General features: G+C 31.0%; 2 protein-coding genes across 3 annotated transcripts in view; one reads left to right on the top strand and one right to left on the bottom strand.

Moving 5' to 3' along the window:
* LOC107450889 (neural-cadherin-like) overlaps nt 1–5,627 on the top strand; it is a 301,080-nt gene extending 295,453 nt beyond the window's left edge. Inside the window, exons 31-36 of one of the 2 annotated variants that reach the window (XM_016066818.3) lie at nt 116–282; nt 362–662; nt 738–918; nt 2,054–2,298; nt 2,841–3,083; nt 3,486–5,627. In XM_016066818.3, the coding sequence (XP_015922304.1) occupies nt 116–282; nt 362–662; nt 738–918; nt 2,054–2,298; nt 2,841–3,083; nt 3,486–3,745 (1,397 nt within the window). In that variant the 3' untranslated portion in view covers nt 3,746–5,627. 2 annotated transcript variants of the gene reach the window in all.
* A 3,216-nt stretch (nt 5,628–8,843) lies between these two features.
* Nucleotides 8,844–21,701, bottom strand: part of LOC107450883 (glutamate receptor ionotropic, kainate 2) — a 31,670-nt gene continuing 18,812 nt past the window's right edge. Inside the window, exons 14-16 of the mRNA XM_016066810.3 lie at nt 18,851–19,122; nt 18,442–18,672; nt 8,844–15,529 (exon numbers count right to left, since the gene is read on the bottom strand). Coding sequence (XP_015922296.1) covers nt 18,496–18,672; nt 18,851–19,122 — 449 coding nt within the window. The 3' untranslated portion in view covers nt 8,844–15,529; nt 18,442–18,495. The remainder of the gene's footprint in view (nt 15,530–18,441; nt 18,673–18,850; nt 19,123–21,701) is intronic.

Here is a 21,701-nt window from a genome sequence, read left to right as displayed (position 1 = left end):
CAAAACACAAATGTGAGTTCTCCATCATTATGGCTTTAATATTTTAAATAAATATGAAATTGTAATTAAATAGGTATCTATTATTAGTACTAAAAAAAGCTTCATCATTTTTTAGAAACTCAAGAAAAAATGTTTGAGCAAAACAGTTACATCCGCTATGCTTTGACATTCAATCCTGGGGAATACTCTAATGAAATTCGACTGAGTTTCAGAACGAGGCAAAAGCAAGGAGAATTATTCAGAGCAACAAGCAAGCACGGTCGTGAATATCTAGTACTAGAAGTAAGCATACTTTAAATTTGTGTTTTATATTGTTTATCTGCATCGTTTTTGTTTAATGCTTAATTACTTTTCACTTTAGATACGGAACAGAACTCTTAGATTCCGCTTCAATCTAAATCATTACAAATCACAAGAACAAGAGCTGTGGTTGCCAGATGTCAGTGTCAGTGATGGCCAGTGGCACTCTGTTAAAGTACAGCGATTTGGTAGTACGGCCAGTATATCACTCGATGGTGGTGGTGGCAGACGCTATAGCGAACTTTTGGGTTACCAAGGTTTTCATCAAGAGTTGGTTATTGAGAAGCAAAATGTCATAGCTGGCGGAGATGTTCAGTATCTTGCTCCTGGTGTTACCATTGTGGATAATGATTTCCAAGAAGGTGAATATGGTGTTTTAGCATGTTTTATTTATTAGTTATGGGACTCTTTGCTGAAATATATCAATTGTTTTGTAGGTTGCTTGGATGATATAAGATTGGATTCTAGGTATTTACCCATGGAAAATGGTTCTCAAAGTGCCATTGTTTTAGATTCTCAAAATGTGAAATCTGGATGTCCATCCAATAACCCTTGTCTTGGTGTATACTGCCCACCACCCTTTGTATGTGTGGATTTGTGGATGATTTATGAGTGCACGTAAGTAATGAAACTTATTTTTTTTTTCAATTCTATGTGAAAATAAATGTCGAAAAAGTATGAAAATGTAGATAAGCCTAATGATAGTTTTATGCAGCAGTTCCCAACTAGTGTTCCTCAAAAACCTAGGGTTCCATGGAAGAGTGAAAGCAGCTCCGCAAGTTAGAACTTTTTATAACCAGTGATGAGATTTAAAATCTCCGATTTTATTTAGATAAAATATATATTTCATAATTTATTTAATCTTTTGGTTTTCTTCATAAAATTATTTAGAGTAAAATGCCAATGAAATAAAAATGATCTTTTTTTAAAAGAATAACCTTTCTCATACTCATATAATGAACAAATTATGAAAAGAACTAGCATTTATAAAATATTGCATTAGTATTTCCTATCGCACTTTTCAAAACAAAATAAAATAATTCTTTAATAAAGAAATATGTTTCCCTTTATAGCCATTTTCAACAGCAGTTTTTATCTCGAAGTAAATCATAGTTCCACTTATTTTATTCATTTGTGTAACATGAACTGAAAATAAATTCATAACTAGACTGGATATAGAACAAGGACTGCAACTTTAACTGTCAGAAATAAAACCTAATTTCAGATTATTAATGGTAAAACGATGTGAAATCTTTATTCCTCTAATTAAATATTTTAAAAATAGTTTTTTATAGCTTATAACAGACATAATTACCTTAATGAACTTTATTTATAAAGTTAAGAATCATCTGAAAGGAGGTTGATTACTTAGGGTTCCATAACCGAAAAAAACTGGGATCCACTGACTTAATGTATGATAATTGGTATAAAACTTTAGAAGTGTTCGGGAAAAACGAAATGTTGGCGTTGAATTCACCAAAGAAATTTTTTTTTTAAAAAAAACTTTCTAAAATGACAGAAAACAGTCTTTTGCTGATTCACAATCTTTTTTACTTTAATAAAGCAGTTTATGTTTATTAAAACAAGGGAAAGCTATTGTATAAAAATTTGTTTTAAACAGCTGTAAAATTTATTTTATTAACATATTAGCTCATGCTTAATATCTGATCCTAAAGTTGTCTGGCGAAATTTAACACAGATTTTTCATGTTCGATCGCTATAGATGCCATTAAATTGGACATTCTTTTTGTAGATGCCCCAAAGGTTTCATTGTAACACCTGATAGGAAGGATTGCATTGATGATGATGAATGTGTGTCACAACAGCCTTGTCTCAATGGTGGTACCTGTGTCAATCTTCCTGATGGTCAAGGATATGAATGTATTTGTGGTGCTGGTTACTTTGGAATGCATTGCAATGCAGTTCGGGAAGAGAAAAAAATGCAGCTCAGTGTTGCTGCTATGGCTCTAATTATTTTCTGCATTTTTGCAGTTCTAAGTAAGTTTCATTTATTTATATCCTTAGACTCAAAAGAGAAGCTTCATTTCTCTATTTTAATTGCCAAATAAGGCTGTAGTAAGGGGATAAAATAATAGCCCTGTCTCAAGACCTGCTTAAAAACAAACCCTAAAAGTTTTCTTGTCTTACATCAAAAATACTGAATCCTTTTTTGATCACTATTAATTCTTTTGTAGTAATTAAAATGTAAAGGTTTATTTAAAATTTGCGTAAAATTATCTTGAAATGAAAATTAATATTTCTGGATAACTTTTTACTCAGGTGATATTTCCTCTTCTGTTTTTCTTTTTCCTGTTGTTTGACTTCTATAAAGCAACAATTTTGTTACCTTGTGTATGTAATATTATTTAGATTTCTTGCAATCTAGGTAATTGTTACTCTTGTTCCAATAAACTCTATATTCCACTCCTTATGTAATGTCTTTTCTTTACATATATCAATTCACTTATGTGATTTAGTTTATACTAAACAAATATTAGCCTGATTTTTGTATTGTATAAATATTCTTTGTTTTCTTACAGTCCTGGCACTCGTTGTTATGGCTTATTCACGTTTTCGATCTCCCAAACCGTATGACCAGAAAGACATCATTGATGATGTTCGAGAGAATATCATTGTGTATGATGATGAAGGTGGCGGGGAGGATGACATGAATGCATATGACATTAAGACACTACAAATTCCTATTGATGGCTATGGATCTCCAATTGGTGCTAAATCTGGACCAGAGAAGGGACCTATTAGAGAACCTCACCAGTGGCAGGGTAAGCAATTTTCCATCTTTGTATTTTTTAAAGAACTAAAGCCATTAAATTAATCCCAAGCTCATTTCTAGTATACTAAACCACCTTGATACTAATGAAAAATACCTAAGTTTGGAAATTGATTTGCAAATTTTTTTTTCTGTATATTCTTATATAAATTTACCATCTTATTAAATTCATGATTATGATAAAAATATGTTTTTATGTCACTTAAAAAACTTTAAACATTTCTTTATATGGTCACAAATTTACTATTGATCTCTCAAAGCTCCATTTTAAGTAGAGATAGAATAATTATTCCTAAAAAATTTAACATATTTATCTTCTAAGTTATTATTTATAGCTCTAAACTCTAATTAAATAGCCTTATAGAGAATAATTGAATTGTTTTGAAATTTTCAGCCCAACCAGGTGTACAGCCAGATGTAGGAGATTTCATTCGGGACCATCAGGACAAGGCCGATACGGACATTAACGTTCCTCCATTTGATGACCTTCGTAACTACGCTTATGAGGGAGGTGGAAGCTCAGCTGGTTCTCTGAGCTCTTTGGCATCCTGCTACGATGACAATGACCACGATTTCGAGTATCTCAACGGCTGGGGACCCCGCTTCCAGAAACTGGCCGACATGTACGGCCAAGGTGAAAGTGAAGAAGAATGATTAAGAGAAATGCTACATAAATCAGTTGCCACAAACATCTTCCTCATGCGTAGACATTATAAATGAAGTGATAACCATTGGGCTTTGTATTCATTAAGATTTGTCATTCTATTTCTTTCTTTTCTTAAAAAAAAAATATTTGAAAGAATTTTCAACATGTGTGAGTATTTGAGTTCTGAACTGTTGGAATCCATTTGCCCTGCTATCATTTTATTGTACTGGACTGGACAGTTGGCAACTATTTAAAAAGCCTTTCCTCTGTGATGCCTTATTCAGTGTTCAATTCCTCATGTTTTATTTTTTAATCACGTGGAATAGTGTCACTGAACTTATCTTCATCATATTTTTATCATAATTCATTGATGATGCCATAAAATGTAGGTTTAAAGTATGCAGATGCTGCCAACATTAATGTATAGATGTATACTTTGAACCAAACAATGTGTCACTCTCAACTTTAATCTTTCTTTGCTGGTTAAAAGTAAGGTATGAAAAAAAATTATTACAGCTTTATTATATTCATCATTGTGTCAAGCATTTCATTGATAATCATAGCGTGGTGTTGTTTTTATTTAAGTATCTTTTTTTTTATATTGAGTGCGTTTTTAGATTTTTTTAGGAAGTGCCACAGCATCTGTTTATGTAATTTTGTCACTTTGTTTTACATAATTGTGTAAAGTGGTATATATTTATGTCTAAAAAGCCAAAAGAGTTATATCATATTTATATGCTTCTTTTTTTTTTATCTTACTATTTACAAGCCCTTGCACCTTTTTTTAATGACAATTTTTAGCGTTGTTTTAATACTTTATTGCTGCACTTAAATACTGAACATCCGTCCATCTGTTTCTGAAATCATTATCTTGTTCAATCATTCAAATATTTAAATATAGAAAAAGTAACATTAATTAGGACTATCTCTTCATGAATAATTAAAATTAAATAATTTGTTATCATTTTCTATTGAATTAACTTTGATCAGTTATAATCCAATATTCATTTTTTTTTACATTCCTTAATTTGTGTTCCATTTAACCATTTTTTATGAATTTACTACTTTATTTTTTGTCATATCTTAAATGAAAAGGTGCTATTGGCATACAGTAGAATTCTTATAGCACACCTTATGGCTACAGCCTACTGTTGAATAATATATTTCACCTGTACAGTGTTTCTTAAATTAAGATATAAAATATGCACAGTTTATGTAAACCATGATGTTTAATAAAAAATGAGCTCTTCTTTTTTTTTTTACTGTTTCAGACTCCTCGTCAATTTATTTGTTTATGGCCATTTAACTTGCTTTTTTAAAAATAAAGTAATTACAATAAAATAAACTTGATATTTTCTTTGTGTTAATGATACATAATTAGTTTTAATAATTTCTAAATATATCTTGTTTGTTCAATTTCTTTGCTTGCTAATTACTTACTTGAATTATCTATTTTTATGACTAATTCTTGACTTGGGAGAAGTTACTGATAACATTCCGACTGAGTTAAAGTTGAGATAGCTTTAAAAAAAATATGATTGTTAGAAAAATGAAAAAGTTTGTTATAAGAAAAGAGTAAGATGCATATTACGTAATTTTGTAAATTTTTTATTCTGAAGAAATGTTAAAAAAAGAAAAATTTACTCTTTATTTGCCAAGTTTATTGGTCTCGAATATTTATACTATCTCTACTTTTATCTCAGTATGAAAATCTTCCATATGATTCTTTGCATTTGTTATTTATCACTTGTAATAAATGTGTTTGTTTTCATGTTATGTAAATTTCAATCATCTAAAATGGATGCAGCTCTTTTTCCATATGTAGTTTTGATTTTACTTTGTATCTTTTTTTAAACTTTTATGAAATAATAAAAATATTGTCAATACAAATAGCTTTTTTAATTGACTCAAAGATTCATATATATTTGGCTATAATTTTACTTTTGTTACTTGTAATTTGTTCCTTTTTAAATTTATTACTTTTACTTGTTTTTTCGTTACTTTTTTGAAAAAAAGTACAAGTATTTGCAACAAAAATGTTGAAAGAAATTCTTACTCTTTTCTGAAAGTTTTTGAAAAATTTCCCTCAAAAAAAAAAATTTTTTTTTTTTTAATATCTTTGAATGTTTTCCTTCAGACAAATCTCTATTTTCTCTTCTAACACCTTTTGTTAAAAATCAAGGCCACCAAACATCTTTATCTCCTTATTGCAAGAGGGAACTTTTATTAAAAGTTACCGTGAAACCCATTAACTGGCCGGAAGAAATAGCAATTTCAGTGAGAAATCCGAATCTTAAAAGGCGAGGGTCACGTGGTGTCCCGCATCTGTCTCCAAACTTATCTTTGGATATGCTTGTTTAACTTCCATTTAATCAGTTGTGAAAATCACTGAAGAAACGTTTTCCGAATCTGTTAGAATAGATTTGACCCCTATTGCAAATTGGCGAGAACGAAGAAAAAAACACATCCCTCCACAGAGGAATCCCTGTAATAAATACTAATAAAAAATTTTGAAAAGGAGACGCCTCTGCCTTTCTCAACAACTAATTTAAAGCAATCAAACAATGTAAGTTGCACGTTTAAAAGATTATGCAGTTACTGTCTTAACATTTTGAATTTAAAAAAGAAAAGGATAAAAGCCAATTTTTTTTATTTCGTCAGATATATTAAAATTTGTTACTACTAACTGTGGTATCGCATCAATGGGGGGGATCAAAAAGAAACATTCATGTCCCCCTCCCTTAAAATCTAATAAATTAAAAATTATATTTCATGATTTTTAAATGTTGCTTTTCTGTAACTTAATACCATTAGAGATGATTGTGCTCCGGAATTTTCTGGAAATCCAAGGTCCAGAAGTTTTAAGAAATTACTGATCACATTTATGTATAAAACTCTTGTATATTTTACTTAAAATTATTAGAACTAGAATTTATACTTGAAATCTCTTTCATTTGTAAATATTTTTTCTGGTAGAATAATAAATGTGATTAGAGATAAAAGTAAACTTATACATAATTATTCATTTAAATTAGGCTGTATATAATTTATTTAGAATCTCATGTTTTGAAAATATCAATGATTTAAATTTATAAAGACGTTAATTTTTTGAAATACATCGAGAAATTTTCAGGATTTTTGAGTTGGGCTCACAATGACCCCTGTACCATAAACAACATATATGAGTGTTTAATCAATACAGCCATATAAAAAAATCTTTTTCAATTTGTAAGCAAATTATTGAAATTGTATTTGAAAATTTAGGATAATAAAAATATGATTTTTTATTATTCTAATGAATTTTTTACTGTTTGCAATCTCACTGAAAAAATTTCTGTGCATATCCTTGGTTACTAGAGCATCATGAATTTTGGGATTTTAATCATCAATTTGGCTCAAAAATTTTATCCAATCAAGCAATTATCTTTATGACAAATCATTTTCAAATATGGGCATTTAGAAATCAAAAATAAATATACTTAAATATTATCTCGTTCTTTCTATTACTATTGAAATTTAATACCTACCTTAATTAAAACAGTAACTAATGTTGAAATTTCAAATGTTTCTAAGCATTGAAATTTAATGAGAAAATTTTTATATCTGGTTTGGTTTCTGCATATTTGCAATGTTCACTATTTCATGAGAAAATTTTGGTTTCTGCATATTTGCAATGTTCACTATTTCAATGAAGTTTGTAATATTTTCATGCGTTTTAAAGTTTTATACATTTTAATAAAAAGTTAAGGTTGCTTTGAATTTTCGATTTCTTTTAAAATTGTTACTTTTTTTATTTTGTACTTGTACGTTTTACTCTTTATTTTTTTTAAAATATATATGTGTGTGTAGTCAATGCTCAAACTTCTGATTCATATGTCAGTATAGATCTTTTAAGATTCTTGTAAAGAAACAGTTTAGTTCTCATTTTTAAGAGAGTCTGATTTTAGGAATTTTTTTGTGTACTTCAGGGATTGAAGTATTGTTGTTTATTTCCACTCCTAAATAATTATGACCTGAAAGCTTTTCAAATTCATAAGTTTCGATTTCCGAGTGGATAATTTGTGGATTGGACTTTAAACGAGGCAAGTATTTTGTTTTTCTTTCATTTACTGACAAATTAATTATTGCATTTTTCTTCAAGGCCGTAAATGCTTGTTTGAAAGCCTGTAAGGTGCGGTCCTCTAAGCAAATGTTATCACCACAGTCCGAAATATGAATTGACTTATTAAAATTTATTCCTCTGGTATTGATCCCTAATCTCTAATTACATTTACAAGTGCTAAGTTGAAGCCTGTGTTCTCCTTCCTATTGACCTTCAGCTGGTATATATATCAGTTATATTAAGAATCGAGGCTATAATAGCAACAAGTTTTTACGTCATATTTAATTCATGCATAGCCTCAATAAAAATATGTAGGTATATATTAAGATCAATAGTTATAAACACCCTACATTTCATTAAATTTCTAACATTAATAAAATTGTAGCCTCATAAAAAAATAAAAGTGCTCTTGAAATAAGATGTGTTAAAAATGAATTGAACGCAAATCAAAACTATAAATTAAAATGATAAGAGAGAAATTTTTTTTACAAGTTTATTATATATACATTACTTTAACTACGACATGAAATAAAATTTATTTCATTTCAATACATTAATATCATCTAAAATTATATTAATAATTCAATGGATGATATCTTTATTGATAAAACTTTTGAAACTAGCAACAATTTTTAATAAGGTATACCATCGATTTCACAAAAACATGCAGTACATCTTGCTTATACAGAAATAAAGATAGGTTCTTGCCAACTGAAATGAAGTTGGTTATTGCCAAATAACTCCTCTTTAAATTACACATTACCATATGTTGGATTATTAATGATGAGAAAGAAATAAAAAGAGAGAATGTTGCTTTAAAGTGACATCTATCCTGAGTTAAGGCTATGAACAAATTCCTTTTATAGGAATTTTATAGAATCGCATGAAATAATATTTAACGCATTGGCTTTTTTTTTTTCTTATTAAGAAATTGGAAAAATATTAGGTATTATTCAACGTAAGATGTTCTTTTCCAAAAATTGATGCTTAAGGGAACATTATTATTTTTTTTATTTATTATTCTACAATTTTATTTCCTCTTTTAAGAATGTTTTATATCCTTTCTCTAATCGTGATTAATTGTTCTTGACCACTTATTCGTGATTAATTGTTCTTTACTATTTAACATGTTTTTCATTATTAATACGCTGAAATAAACATTGTAAAAAATATTGTGCACGCTACTTGATACATGCCTTTAATTAATGATAAATTATCATTTAAAGCTTCTCAGTCCCAGAGAAAAAAAATTTGGATTAGTAGGGTTTTTTTTTTTTAATAAGATGTATTTTTTCTTCATTGTATAAGCATGAAATATTGCTTTTGATTTACTTATATGAACTTCAAATAATTAAGTATACATAAATTAAACCATAGTTCCGTAATTGAAACATTTATTAAATTGATAATGAAAACAGGCTAGCCAAGCTGTGATAAAGCGTGCACCTAAAAATGTTAATAAAAAAAAATGTTAACTAATAAAAAGTAAAAATCAGTCGAGATTAAACTATTTCTACCTTTCAGTTTATTATTAAAAACGAATGCTTTAAATATTTTCGCAGTTTTATGGTAGCTAGATATGAATAGTCAAATAAGCAATTGGGGGGAAAAAACGAATTTTTTTATCACTCTTAATTTTTAAACCCACTCTCCATCATTAATACAAGCTCAAATTGGATCTCAAAATCATTTAAAATTAAATAGTAGTTCCAGTTGGCATACATTTATCGAGGAATAGCATTCATAACAATAATATTGAGCAAAAATGCAGGTTGCAAAGCGTTATAATTTCAGATTTATGAGTTCCTTGAATTAATGAGATAATTTGACGCTGGTTTCCGAACTGAAACTCATTAATTTAACAACTTGATTAAAAAATCATTCATATTAAATTCCTTTAGTTGCACTATAACATAAAACGTTTTAGTTAAGTCTTCTTAATCTATGTGATATCCTGAATCTGTTAAATCTGCTGGTCTTAACGTGAGTCCACAATCCTCTTAATATTTGGGCTAAATAAGACTCGAAGGCACTCATTGCGAAAATGTTCCGATTCTCATCTGACAGAAAGAAGTCCAGCTTTTCGCGGTGCAATGCATCTATAAGTGGAACATACTCTAACAATGCTCTCGTGCTTATTGGTGAAAGGCTTATAGTGCCTCTAGTCCAAGAAACTCTGTTGCAAATCTAACTTTTTACCGTTGACTAATTGCATTTTTGAGATTAAAAAAAAGTGGGTAGGAATACCTTTACGAGTTATAAAATCATTTGTAAGTTATGCTTTTTTACTTGTACGGATTATTGATTCTGTTGCCCCAGAAAAAAAGTACTTAGACTTCAACAAGGAGTGGCCAATCTTTGGCAATTTATTACGTCTTATAATTTAAGGGCTACATATACACTATCCTGCAATAATGGAAGAGACACTTTCAGTTTTTTTTTTAATTTCTCAAGAAATACTTAAGGGAATTATTTTGTAACTTTAGAGGTAATTACTTAATGCGATTTTTCATACTTAGCAATAAGGTTTAAAACTTTCAGAGACCGACAATAAATTACGAAAGAAAATAAGTATTTTTGATCACGTATGCCAGAAAATCAAGCAATATGCTTGTAACTTATACCGATTATATTGGTTGTTATTTGTAATAACTGCGTTCAATTTCTTAAACCTAGCTTAAATATTTATGGAAATATGGACATTTTTATTTTAAAAAAAGCTATTTTTTTGGTCTTACGTTTTTTTGCTATAACTTTAAAAATATTCATTAAAATTAAAAAAAAAGTTTTCGAGCATTTAAAAAACAATTACAAAATTGTATTAAAATTGGAAGAAAAAAAATTGCGCTTGGTATAACTATTTAAAAGCAATTCTTTTATAATACGCATGCGCGGAAAAAATGTAAAGAATATTTTTTATAATTTGGTTGTGAATCGTATTTGGCAACTAATGAAAAAAGTCTGATTTGAATACCTTAAAAATTTATAAAGTTTCAAGCAATTTTATAAGTAGTTTTTGTACTTTTTAAAAGAAAGCTCAAAATTTTAACTGGTTTTCCACAAATTCAATTTTGTTTTATTACAGACGTTTTATTGAAAATGACACCGGCATTGTGGGGGCTCATCCTCCATAAAAGAATGTTTCCTTTCATCTGTTTTCCCACAGTTGGGTGTCCGGAAGATTACTGTTAACATCTTGCGCAATTTTTAGCGATTTTTTTTGTCATTTAATAAAAAAATAATTTTGTAACTAATTTTTAATTGCTTCGAAAAAAATTAATTTTATTAAATATTTTAAAATTAGAGCAAAAAAACGTAAGGTAAAAAAAAAATTTCATATCTCCATAAATATTTAAGTTCGGTTTATGAAATTTTATGCAGCTATATTGCAAGTAACAACCAAACAAATCGGCGAAAGTTACAAGTTTATAGCTTGATTTTCTGCCACAGGGTGTACAAAAATACTTGTTTTCTTTCATAATTTATTGTCGGTCCCTGAAACCTCTGAAAACCTAAAATTTTATTGCTACGTATTATATATCGCATGAACTAATTGTCTCTAAAGTTACAAAATAATCTTCTACGTATTTCTTAAAATTTTTTAAAAAAATTTAAAGTGTATCCACCAATATTGTAGGGTAGTGTATATAATTCACAAATTTGTATGTAAATTGCATTTTTACTTAATGTAAACTATAATCACTAGTATAAATTTTAGTTAAGCAATGGTTTAAAGTTTTGACCTCCTATGGATTAGATTACTCTCCCGTTAAGGAAAATCACGTCTCCAGAAATCAAATTTATGTTTAAATTAAGTAAAGTCGGATTTTTTAGGACAAATTACATTATTTTAATTATTATTTTCAAATTATGCAAATTTCTTCTTAGAATGTTTGTGGATCGTTCAATTATATATATACAATGCTGGAATTTTGCCTCAATAACATTTTTTTTATATCCTCAAAAGGAATTATTTACAAATGAGCTACGGCAGAAAGATAAATCACATTTTACACTTAAATTTGGTTAACAAGCTTTGATTTAATTTCGATTATTAACAAAAATGCTGAATCGACAGTTGATCACATTTACAGAGAAAAAAAACCATAGAATACAGTATTAAAAGTTTAAACATTATAGAAAACTTATTGCAATATATTTACAGGGAAATTACAAAAGATATCATCATACGTAATGAATATTTAAATAGATATGAATTTTATAATTTTTTAATCCAAGTAATGGTTAACTTATAATGAATGATAAACTAATAACGAACAGAAAGATAAATGTATATTGGACTGATTGTATAGGTGAAACTTTAAAATTAATTATCTTCTCTTAAAAATTTACTTGAAAAATTTTAATTACTAGGGTTAGTTTTAATAATGAAATTTTATATTATTTTTTATTTGTTCCAATAATGAATAAAAACTTAGCAATCGGGCATTGATTGTTTAGTACGACTTAGATGTATGTTGCCCAATTGCGTTATTATGCAAGAATTTTATAATTATTATAAGAAATAGAAATTAGGAGTGTATTTATATAGTTGCAGTGGAACTTGCTTTCTTTATGATAAATATGTTTAGTATTTTTTTTACTCGAAAATAATTTTCTATCTTGTTGCAGTTCACTATTTAAGCACACTAACTAATGTTGCAAATATTTTGATCGTTGCGAGCCTCCTTTAATTTAAATGGTAAAAAAAAAGTACGACATTGCAAAAGCTGATGATTCTACTGTAATTGCCCTGTGCATGAATTACAATACCAATATTTAATTCTACAAACAGAATCATACATTATAGTTGATTCGTGGTCTGGTACATAAATTATACATTATTTCACATTCTGAGTGCAGAGCTGAAATCTGTGCAAAATACATCATTCTGATTACCGAATGAATCTTTTCAAGGTGTGAGTTGGACGTTAACTGAGACACACGCATATTTCTTCCGCGTCCTTTGGGTGGAGGTTACTTGCTATCAACGCATTTTTCTGACATCTCTTTTACCGTCTTTGCTACCGGAACATTTTCGTTTTTCGAGAGAATTTATCCATATACTCCTGTGCTGTGTGTGCTTCGAATGCAGGTGAGATGGTGCATATTGTTCCCTTTTAAAACTCCAGTGTCGGGTTCAGTGTATGAGGGAAAATTTTTATTGGTTGGAATATTAAAATACCAGTGGGACAACTACCTGTTTAAAAACTTCATTCACTTCAAAAATATATGAATAGGAAATAACAGTTCGCGATCGCAACGCTCGAATACTCCATCTGGGGAGAACACCGGTTCCATGCCTTGACCCTTCTCTCGTCTCAGTTGTGTAGGAATATATTACGATATTTTCCTCCTTTTAGTTTTCAGTTCCAAATAGTTTCCCAACTTAAAAGTTTTTAATCTATTTAAAAAACAAGAGAGAAACTAATGTACGTCCTTCTCCCCTGACTCTTCACACGCTATTGGTGAAAGCGTGTGAAATGTTACCAATACGTAGAGAGTTCTGCTTTACGCCACCTGCAGCACATTTTGATCATCAATCGACACGTTTGAAGAGCACAACAATAGGTGCCCACTTTCAAGACCCGTCAGGCGTAAATGGGAAGAAACGAAAGTGATTTGAAGCATAAACGTAAATTTGCCAATGAAAAATGGAAAAATAAGGTTGAGAAACAAAACTAGAGAAACCACTGTAGCAGAGAGAAAAAAAGAGGAAAAACAAAACAAGAAAAATCACAGTGGCCGAGACGAAGTGGTGAAGAAGAAATTAGGATGCAAATGCATTTTACCCTGATTTGTTGGAGGTGATCGCAACGCTCGAATAAGCCATTTGGGGAGAGGATCGGTTCCATGCCTTCGGCCCTTCCCTCTCCTCCTCTTTTCAGTTGTCTAGGATTGTACTACGATATTTTTTTTTTTAAATATTTTTCGTGTTTAATTGTTAAAAATACTTTTTTCTTAAATTTCCATGACGCTTTCTTTTAGAACTACGTTTGATGTAGTTTTCAGTTCCATATAGTTTCCTAACTTAAAGGACTTAAATCTACTTGGAAATAAAGACAGAAACTAACGTACTTTCTTCTTCTATGACTCTCCACACGCTAGTGGTGACTGCAAGTGAAGTGCTGGCATAGGTAGAGAATTCTGCTCAACGCCGCATGTAGCCCATTACTATCGCCAATTTTTGGCCACTGTTGTTCTTCCACTCATGTTTATCACCTTTATTTTTCCATGTTTCGTTGGCAATTTTACATTTCAAATCACTTTTGTTTCTTCTCATTCACATCTGGCAAGTCTTGATCATGGACGCCTATGTTGGAGCCCTTCAAACAAGTCGACTGTTATTTCCTATTTATATGCTTTTAAAGTGAATGAAGTTTGTAATCAGGTAATATCTTACTGCTTTAGTTTTTTGGGATTATTTATTTAACGATAGGATTACTGGCTTTTTCTTTAGCAAAAGTTTAAAAATTCATTTCTCGTTAGATCAAATATTTATTTATGATGAATTGCGATGTAAAAAGCGTAAGTATTTTATGTGAGAGAGATAAACATGACTGTAAAAGTTTTTACCGCCATGAAGGGTTCGTGAATTTATCTTTGGACGCCATTTTAAATGCATTGTGATTCAATCGGAAGATATAGTAAAATATTTTAAGATTAATGTATGAAAAAATTTTAACTTTTAGAAGATTAAAATTTTTTACAAGCTTTTTTAAAATATTGAATATAAAGATGAAGTATATTTTTATAAGAATAAGATTCCAATTAATATTTTTGTTCCTTAGCATGAAAAAGAATAGACTAGGGACAATGAATAGAGATGTGAAATTTGTATTTATAAAAACACATTAAGATTATTCACATGCACTTGATACTTTCATATCAGCTTGTAAAATTATTGATGCTTTTAAATGTTTTCCTAATAAATGTAGGGGAAAGTTTACATGTCATGTCAACAATTTCCAGTGAATTTTGATTGATTTTATACAAACTTGAAGCCCTCATGGAACCAAAATTGTGGAAACTATCTCATATTAAATCTTTATTCATTCTGCAGTCAATAATTTTCAAAATCAACTATGACTTTCAAATTTATTCAAATTCGATTTTTTAAATTGCCTTTAAGAAGCTTTGTTGAACAACCTTAATATTAAATTCAGAGTTAAAGAACTACAGTGTAAGTTGATCACTTGGTAGAAAAGCATTTGATGATCCACTTGTACAAGTGGTCAACTTATTAAGAGGAAACTTAATTGTTTTTCTCAGTTTGGTACTTGATCATTAAAATCAACTTTGACAGGTGATCAGCATACACAAGTAGTCACCTTTGAATAGGTTTCACTGTATTTTTAATCATTTTAAAACACTTAAATTTAGGGAAATGCTCATTTTCGGCTTTTAGTTTTGGTTCCATGAAGATTTTTTTTAAATGTTATGCATTTCGAGAAATATCCATCAAACAAAACTGTTTGCTGGTTTTGTACGAGTACATCCAAGAGTTCATGATCTGGCCATAAAAGTATTGAAGTCTTCTCATTCTTGTCTCTGAAAATATTACAAATTGCTTGGTATTTCCCAACACTGGTAAATAGGTGCTTAGTGCAAAGTAACGGCAGTTCGTGCTTCCGTGAGCATTCTATTATATATCTGAGACGTCATATTGGGCGTAACGGTAGTAACTAACCTAATCAGAATAAAAGGGAAAGATTATTCAGTGACAATTTTTATGCAAATGATTCGTAAAATTTGGTAAAGAATATTGTTATGCACAAAGTGAGAATGTAAGATATATAGAGGTTTAACCATTTAAAGTGATGATTACCAATCATAGTCGGTTGAAGCCTGAAGAATCTCAAATGCTTAACTATCTAAAACTAAGTCTAGCTGATCTTAATTGGTTAAACCTCGAAATTACATTATATATGCTGAAAAAGCAATAGGTGATGTATCAATCTTGATAGTTATCGTGCCACGAGCTTTGTACGATGTTAAGATTCACTATGGATGATTGACGGAATGTAAACAATAACAAGCTTCCTAAAACATGAAGAGATTTAGAAAACTTCCGGTGTATCCTTCCGCTTATGTTATGCTTACGAGGCGATGTGTGAATATACTTAATATTCTAAGAAGTTTTATTACTGTAATTTACGCTTAAATTTACGCTTAATTTTATCATTGATAAGAGTTTTCTGTAATTTATAAATTCTAAGAGGTGGTGAACCTAATACAAATTTAAGATAATCAATATCACGACAAAAGTAAAGTGTAAATTTTGCCATGTTTTGAGTGTTACCTCTTGCTGCGGCTATATTAGCGTAACACATCGGTGTTTATTATTTTTTTTTTTGATCGTATGCCTGTTTAGGCAGTGCGGGCGCTATCGTTCCTGTTTTTCAGTGGCGCCATCTATGGCCAGGAATTCGACTTCTGCCACGCCATTCACACAACCACAACCCGTTTATAGGGTGGGTCACATTCACACACAAAGGAGAAAGGACATAGAACACACAGAGAGAGAAAGAAACATCCATGCCTTGCCCGGGATTCGAACAAAGGACCTTTCTGATGCCAGGACAGTTCCCGGCCCTCTACACAGGCCGGTCGGCTATGTTTATTGTTGTTTTTCAGATAACATTAAAACATGGTTGCAGAGTCTTCCGAGTTCATTTGTTGTTTGTTTCATTTAAATTTAAATTGAAAGAGCGTGTTAAGGTATCTGCCTGCCTTAAAATGACCGATTTCATCAAATAATTCGAATTTCTGTTTTTTGCATTTTTGAAAAGAATGAACTCTTAGGATTCTAAAAATGCTTTGTTTTTAAAATTTCGATAATTAGAAGCAAAGTTATAGCTGATTTTGAAACCGGAAGTGAGATTCCGAAACACCGGAAGTGCACTGAAAACGTCAAAATTAATTGTAAACAATGTAGTTTTGAGCCAATAAGAATTTTTTTTTGCTTGTAACGCTATTAAAAATATTAATATTTGTTAATTTTTTTTATATAATATTAATTAAACGCATGTGGCAACAAATTATGTATAAACTTTTTAAAGGAAGTGAAATTGAATTGCATCAATTTTGATATTTATATTTTCTGTTTGCTATGATTTATTCAGCGTTCAAATTTGCCACGATCTTATTAAAAAAAGCTTTAATATGAAATTGACGGTAGTTTTAGTTGTTATTTAAGTACTTTTTATTGTTATTTAAGTACTTTTATTTCACTGTTTAGTTATAGTAAACAAATATGCTAACATAGTAAATCTTTTTTCAAAATTATGTACTGTAAAATTTTGTGTTTTCATAAGAAAGGCATATCTTATAATGTTTATTTTAAAATAATACAGTTTTTGTTTGAAATAAAGTTAAAAATAATATTAGTGTGTAGTATGAAGTTAATATTTTTAATCATGTAGTTGTGTATACAAAATACAGCGAAAATTAACGCGTCATTTTTGCCTGTTTTATGAAAAAATATAAATATTTAACTATACTACATTCTAAAATGACTTAGGTATTGTTTGCCAATTGATTCTAACAACCTAAAACTGTTTTAGAAGGAGTTTGGTGGTAATTTGCTGTGAATTATTGCATACATAACTAACATTTTGAAAAAAAGAAAATCGCGGGCTCGAGTTACTGTTTGTCGCTCAATAGAAAATTGGTCATAAAAAAAAAGATAATGAATTAAAATGCAAACTGTAAAAAGCAAGAGCTACATAAAGGGCTGAACTACAAATATTATTAAATTAAAGCTTGTTGAATAAGTCTATGTAACTATTTTTGTTTAAGTAAATCTTTAAAAGCGTTTTCTGAAAAACTGTATTTTTCAATATTTTGATTCACGCCAGACACTCATACTCCAAAACTAATGGAAATTTTCTTATGAAATTTGGTAACAATGTTATAAACTATATATACTGTGTTTTGAACTAAAACTAAGTTTCAATTTAAATATTTGGTCATGTTACAGGTATATAAACATAAAAAACTATTGAAAAAAATGAAAAAATTGCTGTTTTTCTAGATTTTACCACTTAATTTGGGTAATTTTTAAAATTTTCATAAACCTTTAGTTCAGAACACAGATAAGGGTCAAAATAATCTGTACAGAAAAAGAAATTGTATTTTATTCATTTAAATTAAGTGTATGGTGTCTGGCGTAAGCTCTAAATTTCGCTCATTTTAGGCTTAATTTTTCAAATATTTTAAAAACTATGCGATATTCAAAAATATTTCTTCTTGTTTATATCATTTTATGTCACACATGAACCAATAACACATATGTTTTTTTAAAAAAATTAATTTTTAAAAAAAATTTCATCGTACCCAGGCAGTCGCCTTAAGAAAAGACGTTATTAATGTAAACGCTGGAAGTACAACAATACTGGATGGCACTCTTTATGTTTGTTTGTTTTTTTTTTTTTTAAATTTTAAGAGCATTTGCCCGGATAATAATTTCCATAGTAGAGATTGGCTTCGGGTCCCAACCAACTGGAAACAGCCATGTTCTCACTTAAAGAATAGATTGTTCTCTATACTTGCTTTATCCGTCACCATTATATACATTATTAGTAAAAGTTTTCAATTTACCTGCTCGTCTGCAGTAGGTTCGAGGGGTATTGCACCACCTCCAGTCTCTTCCTGTCAAGAGAAGTTGTCTTTGGTGGTGACACTGCTGAATCCTGTAAGGGGCATGAAGGGGAGACCGTTCTCTGGAGGTTGCCTATCGTCATTGTCGTGTTTGGGAATTATAGGTTTAGTTGAACCTCCGCACATAATCGCGAAACGCAGCTCTCTGCAGAACATGACGCACAGTGGTTCCTGCAATAAATTCAAAGATTGACAAAAATTAATTTCGGTTGCACCAAGTCTTATACTGCAGAAAATTGAATAATTTTAGGGTACAAATGAAAAAGATTTAATTTCTGCAATAATTTCAATTGCTACTTTAAATGAGTTTAATTATTTTTGCAAGAAAAGAAATGCCCATAAAGATTACCCTTTCTTCACTATCTACTTTTCTTGACTTCCAGATAAATTCGACGATCGCCACGACGCAGGCGATTATAAGCCCTGCGCCCAGCACCACGAACACTCCACCTACATTGGCGAGGCTTAAGGCGCTGGCCGACCCTGCCGTGTTAGCTTCGTCTTTACTGCATTTACCACCACCCAATTTCTGCTTCCACCAACGATCTTTAAGAACATGCAAAGTTCCTCTTTCTTGCAACTTCAAAATGGCGCTAGACAGCGGATTTCGGTATGGCGACCCTATGAGATTGACAAAAAAAAAGAACAAAGCAATTTTTTAAAAAAATACTAATAATTTTAACTGTACTTTAAATTATATACATTGAGCGACCATTTTGTTTGACCATCTTTTCCATATAGCTCACCTTATTTCTTTAATACAGTCTTGAATTTATTGGCACAGACTCTACGAGATTTTATTATTTGCGGTACTTTTATGCTGTTATTTGTAGCACTTTCCAATTGTGCAGGACTGGATGGTTTCTTTCTTTCAACTTCCTTCTACAAATGCTCACAGAGATTGAGATCTGAGGATTGTGAGGACCAACATAATAGAATACAATTTCCGTCATGTTCCTCAAAGTAATACTTTATAATAGCATTACAGCAGCACGCGTTATTCCATTGAAAGTATACCCCGACATTGAGATAAATGAGCAACATTACAGGATATATTTATTCAACAACTATGTTTATATATTTTCATAAAAGTGTTCAGTGGTCATAATAAAGTGGCCACTCAGTATATGTAGATAGGTTTTTTTTTTCTCAAAACGATTATAAACTCATGTTTGTGAAAATTGCAACACCATGAAGGACTTACGCGAGTGAGCTGAAATTTTCAGGAAATGCAAAGTAGAGCATGATATGCAAATGATTAGAATTTCAGACATGCAGCGCAAGCGTATGCTGAGCAGCGCCCTCTGAACGGCGGATGGATCCGAATAAATAGACGGCTGTAGCGAAGCGAGCATGGTTATCGGTGGTTATCTGCTAGTGGTAAACGTTAGCTTAGTCATTACTTATGCCAATTCGACGAAAGAGAGAGAGATTTCAACAACTTACGGAGTTTAAACGGGAGAGAATCATCGGTCTTCGTTAATCTGGATTATCTTATCGCGCAGTAGCCGCTCGTGTGCAGTGTAACAACAGCACAGTGATGCGTGTTTGAAAGTAGTGGATGGACGACTGTCGGACAACTCGGAAATGCGGGAGTGGACCCCGAAATGTCACGTCAGCTCGCGATGATAGACACCTGTTCGGCGTTGCGCTGACGGACCGTGCGGCTCCCTCTAGACTACTGGCAGCACGGTAGTCAGTAGCTACAGGTATTTCATTGTGTGCTTTATCAATTCGTAGACGTCTGCTGCAGCGTGGACAGCGCGCAAGGACTCCTTTATACAGGTTCCCCTCACGCTAAACCTTCGCCGCCTGCTGCTGCAATGGGCCAACCAGCATAGGGACTGGCTTGCTGATTGGCAGCGTGTCGTGTTTTCTGACGAATCTCGCTTCAATTTGTGATATCATGATGGCCGCATTCGTGTCAGACGCTATGCCGGTGAACGCGATCTTCCGGAGTGCGTTATCGACCGCCACAGTGGACGAACACCCGGAGTTATGGTCCGGGGTGCCATAGCATATCATGGACGATCTCAATTGCTATGAATTGTGGGTAACCTGAACTGCATCTGGTTCATCAGTGAAGTTCTACAGCCCCAAACTGTTCCCTTCCTTCAAGCCTTGCCAGGTGCTGTATTTCATCAGGACAATGCCCGCCCTCACATTGCTAGGACTTTTCAATGCTTCCTTGTATTGCGACAGGTACAACTTCTTCCTTGGCCAGCGTATTCCCCGGATATGTCGCCGATTGAACATGTGTGGGATTTCGTTGGTCGGCGTCTCGCTCATAATCCTCGTCCTGTTACTTCTACAGACGAACTTTGGGTACGCATGAAAACAGTATGGAATTCTCCTCCTCAGACAGACATTCAAAGTTTGCTTAACTCCATGCCACGTCGTGTAGCAGCACTTATTGTGGAGCGTGGTGGTTACACAAAATACTGATTTTGATCTCTTGTTATTGTTTGTTTGCTTTGAAAGTTTAATCATTTATTTGCACTACTACCGGTCAACTGTGTATTAAATTTCATTCAAATACGACGATTCCTTCATGGTGTTGCAATTTTCACAAACAGGAGTTTATATTCATAATTTTTGTAACTTAAAATTTCATGCAAGTAATATACAGATATCATGAAAATGCTCAATTGATTCCTTTAGACAGTAAGTTTGCGCATTTACAAAAAATCAGAAGAAAATAAAAACGAGAATTTCTGTAATTTGTTTATTTGGAACTATTGCATTTCCAAATATAGTGATTGATTTTAAACAACTGAATGTTGAATCATTAGATATTTCAGAATTGTTGTAGCTTGTCCTTAATTGACATGAGCCAGAATTCTTTTAAAAAATTATTATATAGGGGAGAGTGGGGTCAATTGTAACATTTTTTACTTAACTATTTTTAACTAACAAAAAATCCATGTGGTTATCAGGAAAGTACGACAGACGAGTAAAGTAGACTATCCTCTACAAGGAAAAAAAAATAAATACCTTATTTTACATGTTATTATACTAGTTATTAACAATTTATAACAGTCATGCACTTGTTACAATTGTCCCCACTTACGGGTCAATTGTAACAGTTCATAAATTCAACTAAAACATAGTTAATTATACATATTATCATAGTTGTGATATATTTTTTTATTGATCAAAATAGTAGTGATATTTTAGGAGTAAAAATAATAATGAGCAGA

The sequence above is a fragment of the Parasteatoda tepidariorum genome, chromosome 1, assembly GCF_043381705.1.
Source record: "Parasteatoda tepidariorum isolate YZ-2023 chromosome 1, CAS_Ptep_4.0, whole genome shotgun sequence".
In the NCBI taxonomy this organism is placed as follows: Eukaryota; Metazoa; Arthropoda; class Arachnida; order Araneae; family Theridiidae; genus Parasteatoda; species Parasteatoda tepidariorum.
The sequence above is the reverse complement of the archived record's forward strand: the minus strand, read 5'-3'. Positions and strand labels throughout refer to the sequence as shown.